The following is a 7,026-nucleotide window of genomic DNA, read 5'->3' as shown; positions in this document are numbered from 1 at the left end:
CTCGTCCCAGGTTTTCCTGGGTCTGCCTCTTCCACAGGTTCCCTCAACCGTCAGGGTGTGGCACATTTTCACACAACTATCTTCATCCATTCTTACTATGTGTCCATACCAGCGTAGACACCTCTCTTGCACACCACATCTGATGCTTCTTAGGTCCAACTTTTCTCTCAAGGTACTTACACTCTGCCGAGTATGAGTACTGACATTACACATCCATCGGAGCATACTGGCTTCATTTCTTGCAAGCTTATGCATATCCTCAGCAGTCACGGCCAATGTTTCACTGCCATGTAGCATGGCTGTTCGTACACATGCGTCATACAGTCTGCCTTTTACTCTGAGCGAGAGGCCCTTTGTCACCAGCAGAGGTAAGAGCTCTCTGAACTTTGCCCAGGCTATTCTTACTCTAGCAGTTACACTTTCGGCACACCCACCCCCGCTACTGACTTGGTCACCTAGGTAACGGAAACTATCAACTATTTCTAGTTTTTCTCCCTGGAATGTGACGGAAGATGGTCTCTGCGCATTTCCAGTGTTTGTTGCACCAGAGCATCTGCCACATACAAAAACTATTTTCCTAGTTAGCCTTCCTTTGACATTGCTGCACCTCTTATGTGTCCATAGCTTACACTTGGTGCATCTTATAGAGTTCCTACCTATGCCTTTTCTACAGATCGAGCAGGGCCATCTACCTGAAGGCGTGTTAAATTTGTCTAAACTTATACACAAGACTTGTGTGTCTGTGTTTGTCCCTCCACCATCACTTGACAACCGATGTTGGTGTGTTTACATCCTCGAAACTTAGCGCTTCGGCAAAAAGAGACCTAGAGAATAAATACTAAGCTTACAAAGAATAAGTCTTGGTGTCAATTTGTTCAACTAAAGGTGGTGCTCCAGCATGGCCGCGATCAAAATGCCTGAAACAAATAAAAGAAATAGAAGAATATAATACAGCTCAAGGTGCCATAGAGTGGGACTGAACCTGAAACCATATGGTTGCAAATTGAGTTTCTTAAGTACAAACCCATGCATTCTCTTTTCTCTCTTTTACTTGTTTCAGTCATTTGACTGCGGCCATGCTGGAGCACCGCCTTTAATTGAGCAACTCGACCCCGGGACTTATTCTTTTGTAAGCCCAGTACTTATTCTATCGGTCTCTTATGCCGAACCGCTAAGTGACGGGGACGTAAACACACCAGCATCGGTTGTCAAGCAATGCTAGGGGGACAAACACACTGACACACACGTATATATATATATATATATACATATATACGACGGGCTTCTTTCAGTTTCCGTCTACCAAATCCACTCACAAGGCTTTGGTCGGCCCGAGGTTATAGTAGAAGATACTTGCCCAAAGTGCCACGCAGTGGGACTGAACCCGGAACCATGTGGTTGGTAAACAAGCTACTTACCACACAGCCACTCCTTCGAATATTTACAAAAAAACAACACCCCCATCAAAAAACAAACAAAAAAAACAACAACAGAGAACAAAGCGTGAAATGTTTCTTTAATAATTTATTATCATTTAATTAAAAAACAAAAGAAACAACAAAACATCCGCAGGTCGTTAGTGTCAACAACAACAACAACAACAACATGAACGCTTCTAACAAAAAAAAAAGTGTGAGAGAGGTCATCCAAATATTCTATGTTGGAGCGCTGATATTGCACTCAAGCGGCATCTAGTGAGGACCCTTTTGTCTATATGCAGGGTCCTGATGATGTCTTGTGTATAAGTTTAGAATCTAGATATGGTGGAAATGGTGAGAGAGAAGAATTTATTAGATAGGCGTATAGCTATTTGACACACACATACTCTTTTACTTGTTTCAGTCATTTGACTGTGGCCATGCTGGAGCACCGCTTTTAATCGAGCAACTCAACCCCAGGACTTATTCTTTTGTAAGCCCAGTGCTTATTCTATCGGTCTCTTTTGTCGAACTGCTATATATATAAATATAAATATGTATAGGTATATACACATGTATGTTTATGTGTGTATATATATATATATATATATTAAGGTAGCATAATTTTTGTGAAACACTGTCTGGTATATATGTTTTAAATATTTTTTCAATATTGGTCTTGGTTTTAAAAAAATATTAAACAATTTATATATGAATATATATATATATATATTGGCCTGCTCGCTTAGCCAGTGGGGTGGCGTCATTTGAAGGCTAAAACAATGTGAAGCGCATTGTGACCAGCGATGTGTAGCAACATCTGATAGCCTGTTCGGTCACAGTGATCACAGTGATATATATATATATATATATACACACACAGATATATGTATACATATATACATACATATGTATACATATTCATATTTATACATATATGCATGTGTATATATATATATATATATATATATATATATATATATACCGGAGTAAACACATAAATGTGAAACAAGGTGGAAAAAAGAGTACTCAAATACCAGTGGTAGAGTAATATGCTTTATTTAAAGCAGCAGAAAATTCAACCAAACCTGTTACTCTGAGTTTCCCGTTGCCATTCATCGGACAGTTTTTGCTCAGAGTAACAGGTTTGGTTGAATTTTCTGCTGCTTTAAATAAAGTGTATATATATATATATATATATATATACACACAAACAAATACACACACACACATTTCACTCTGGGTGGGATTCGAAAGCACAGCACAACCAAATTTTTCAGCAATGTGAGGAGAGTATTAAGGATGGCTTCTAAGACAGACCCAGAGATTAGGAATCTGGAGGTAGGTGGGGAAACAGCAGACTACATCGACCCCCTGTACTTAACAACAAATATCATATTCCCTCAATCCCTCCTTCCTCCCCCCCACGCTGTGCCCCGGGAGGACAAAACACAACACTGACATTGGCGACACTTGAACTCAGAACGTAAAGTGATGTGAACTAAAACAACAAGAAGGAAAAGTTTCATTAAAACAGCAAAATATTGGTTCTGGAAGTGGGTGGGAGGTAGTCAGAACGGTAACCCAGCCTCCTCGTTATCAGCTAATAAATGAAACCATTCCACCATCGAGAGTATTTCACTAACGACATACCTCTGATTAAATCATTATCATTTTAATATCCCCCGCTTTCCATGCTTGCTTGGGTCAGGTGGAAGAATCTGTCGAGGAAGATTTTCCATGGCTGGATGCCCTTCCTGTCAACAACCCTCACCTGTTCCCCGGCAAGGTGATATCTCCCCCCCCACCCCCATGGCCTAATGTGATTTTTGTGGAGGATTTGAAATGAACAGCATTGCTTTTACGATGATGATGATGATGATGCTCAGTTACAAATATCATCTAATGTCAAGACATGGGTACACAAACACACACACACACACATGATGGGCTTCTTTCAGTTTCCATCTACCAAATCCATTCACAAGGCTCTGGTTGGTCCGGGGTGCATAGTGGGACTGAACCTGTAGCCACATGGTTGGAAAGCAAGCATCCTAAACCACTCAGCCACGCTTACACTTTCAAGCAATAACTATTTACTAACAAACCTTACAGGATATCTTTACTACACGGATTAAGGAAATAATACTTGTTCTGTGACGTGGTTTTAAAGAGATTAAAGATTAAGGATTATTTATGATACATTATCTCTGTCAGTTAATTAACCGACTTGAGTTGAGATTCAAAGGAACAACAACAACAACAGCAACAGTAAATATCTTGGATAACTGAGATAAATAATGGTTTTTGGAGGTTTATCCTGGATTTGCTGGTTCTGGAAAAAAACAAAAACAAAACAAATAAACATAAATATAAATATTTCATTGCAATAATGACGATGACAATAATGATAACAACAACAACAATGATAATAATAACAACAACAATAATAATAATAATAATACTAATAATAATACTAATAATAATAATAATAGAGTTTCTTTGCCCTAGGAGTCGGGAAGACACTCGGCAAGAAATGGAAGCAAATTTGAAAGAAGAAAAACCCATAAATAATGATAATAATAATAATAATAATAATAATAATAATAAAACTAATTATGATAGTAACAAAAATAACGATGATGATAATAATAATAACGAAAATGACAATGATGATGATGATGATATTAATTTGAATAGTAAAAATAATTGATGCAGTATATTTTCTACGTAAAATCTAAGCCAACACATATTTTGCACAATCACCGCACATACGATATATACCTGACACCAGTCATAAGCAAACTGTGGCCCCTGGGAGCTTTTGAAGGGCATGCCTAAAGAAAAATTTACTTTCACTTTTATTTTTAGTAGCGTGGCTTGTCTGATGATGAGCCATGCCTCAGGTGCATGCAGCCACTTTTTAAAGGCCCTGCCCGCACACCCACGTGTGTCCTTGCACCCTACCCAATCACCACACTGACAATGAGGTGTTGCTTGTAATTAACAGTTGATTGGTTAGAGCCATAATTAGGTCAATAGGATCGTCGTCGGAAGCTGTGGAATCAATTGATTTAAAGATTAAGCAGGTATCTAAAACGACATCAATGACAACAACAACAACAATGCCCTCTTATCTTCGGCAACAGGCAAATACGCATGCAGTAACAACGCAAATTACATATACAGGCAATTATACGACGCAGATAGATTTATGCGCACTAACATACAGCTACATACCAAAATACACACAAACACTGTTGTATTTGGGGGTGGTCATGTTGCCAGTTTAGCCAATAAAAACACATGCACTGTATATTTGGTGTTCATTTGCATCAGCTTTATTTATTTTTTACATTAGATGCCAGCGCCGCCTCGACTGGCTTCTGTGCCGGTGGCATATAAAAAGCACCATCCGAACGTGGCCGATGCCAGTGCCACCTCGACTGGCTTCTGTGCTGGTGGCACATAAAAAGCACCATCCGAACGTGGCCGATGCCAGCGCCGCCTCGACTGGCTTCTGTGCCGGTGGCACATAAAATGCACCATCTGAACGTGGCCGATGCCAGAGCCGCCTTGACTGGCTTCTGTGCCGATGGCACACAAAAAGCACCATCCGAACGTGGCCGATGACAGCGCCGCCTTGACTGGCTTTCGTGCCGGTGGCATGTTAAAAGCACCAACCGATCGTGGCCGATGCCAGACTCCCCTGGCACCTGTGCCGGCGGCACGTAAAAAGCACCCACTACACTCACGGAGTGGTTGGCGTTAGGAAGGGCATCCAGCCGTAGAAACACTGCCAGATCAGACTGGAGCCTGGTGCAGCCTTCGGGCTTCCCAGACCCCAGTTGAACCATCCAACCCATGCCAGCATGGAAAGCAGACGTTAAATGATGATGATGATGATTTTGGCCAGAGTTTATTGGCTAAACTGGCAACATGACCATTCCTAAATACAACAAACATCTGTTTCAACACATGATTTCACATCAAGAATCTTGCAAAACAAATATATAAATACACAGAAGCAGTTATGCACAAATATATGAAGGGGCGCCCTAAAGTCACGTGAAATGTTTTCTGTGGGACAAGCCCATTGTAGTTCAGGCTTCTGTTGCTAGAAACCACTTGATGCAAACCTCAGGCATCAGGCTGCAGACCAGCATTGTCAAGTGCAGTTGTACTGACACATGGTGCGTATTTGTTTTGTGTTGCTTCTCCTTTGTTCGCTGAGTTTTGCGATGGCTGAAATGAAGAAAAGTGTGCTTCCATGAAATTCTGTTTTCTGCTGCGGAAAACGGTGGCCAAAACAGTTGTCATGCTTCTTATAGCTTAAAAGGATGCTGCCATGATCAAAACACGTTTACGAGGAATGGTCACTTGTCGCTTGAAGACCAACCTCGTTCAGGGAAACCATCAAACTCCCAAAGGAATGAATACAGGAAAATTCACGAAGTGGTCTTGGAGGACCGTCACCAAACAATTGACAGACTTGTTGGTATGACTGGTGTGTCTTGGTGCTCCTGCCAACGAATTTTGAGTGAGGAATTACGGATGAAAAGAGTTGCAGCAAAATTGTGCCTTGTTTGGTCATGGAAGATCAAAAGCAGTCACGAGTGAATGCATGTCAAGGACTGAAAGAATAGCTGGACGTTGATCTGGACTTTTGATTCGAAGGTCATCACTGGTGATGAAAGCTGGTGCTACGGAATTTGCAGATGTGGAAGAGGTGAAGGAAAAAAACGAGATCACTTGGCAAGAACCCCAGCACTGCTTTAAACAGTGGAGAACGTGTCTCGACCGATGCATTGCTTCAAATGGAGAATACTTTGAAGGTGATAAAAGTGTAAACATGCAAAACTAAGGGGATAAAATAATATTGCAAAATTCTGGTTTCTTTAGGGTACTCCCTCATATATATACATACATCAACACACACACAGAGACATTTATACACTTACATACATATATACATGCTCATTTATACACATGCACATACTCAGGTATACACTGTCACATACACATATACAATTATACATTAACACACACACACATACTTACACACAATTATACACTAACATATACAATATGTATTTCAGAAGTTTTGAGACATTTTTTTGTTAGGAGTGGTTATTCTAAGGGTCCTGAATTATTGTAATCCATTATTATGCATCTAATAAGCTGACCTGCAGAATCCTGATATTCCATACTGAAGGGGACAGTTGTAGCAGCCCCTATAACACACCCTACAAAACACTGCTTGTCACAACTGACTGGTTTATGGAATACGTTTGGGCCGTGAAACCAATTTGGAAGTTTGCTTTGCAATAAAGTTTTCGGCAAAAATGCTTCAGGAACTGAAGAAATGCTCCACACTGCTTAGGGATTAACTTGTATGCGTCAAGCCCCTGTTTTTCACTGGCAAAAGGGGTCACACAAAGTAAACTCATGATGATCCCCTTTTTCGACAGCAAGGGTATCACCTACGTCAGGGGTTCCCAACCTAATTTTACTTGTGGATTCCATGAGAGCTATCTTATTATCTGTGGACCCTCATATATACACATGTAAAATTTTTGAAATAAAATATTTGCAAATAGGTTAGTAA

At 40.4% G+C, this 7,026-nt stretch overlaps 1 protein-coding gene across 2 annotated transcripts in view; it reads right to left on the bottom strand.

Annotated features, from left to right (window-relative positions):
• Window positions 1-2,708: 2,708 nt before the first annotated feature.
• Window positions 2,709-7,026, bottom strand: part of LOC115228162 (isocitrate dehydrogenase [NAD] subunit gamma, mitochondrial) — a 28,944-nt gene continuing 24,626 nt past the window's right edge. For both annotated transcript variants that reach the window (XM_029798809.2, XM_029798810.2), the window contains one exon: window positions 2,709-3,753. Coding sequence is in view for 1 of the 2 variants with exons in the window: in XM_029798810.2 (XP_029654670.1) it covers window position 3,753 (1 nt within the window). In the remaining variant the exon portion in view is untranslated. The remainder of the gene's footprint in view (window positions 3,754-7,026) is intronic.

This window comes from Octopus sinensis, unplaced genomic scaffold (assembly GCF_006345805.1).
Source record: "Octopus sinensis unplaced genomic scaffold, ASM634580v1 Contig09685, whole genome shotgun sequence".
Taxonomy (NCBI): Eukaryota; Metazoa; Mollusca; class Cephalopoda; order Octopoda; family Octopodidae; genus Octopus; species Octopus sinensis.
This window is presented reverse-complemented; position numbering and strand designations above follow the sequence as displayed.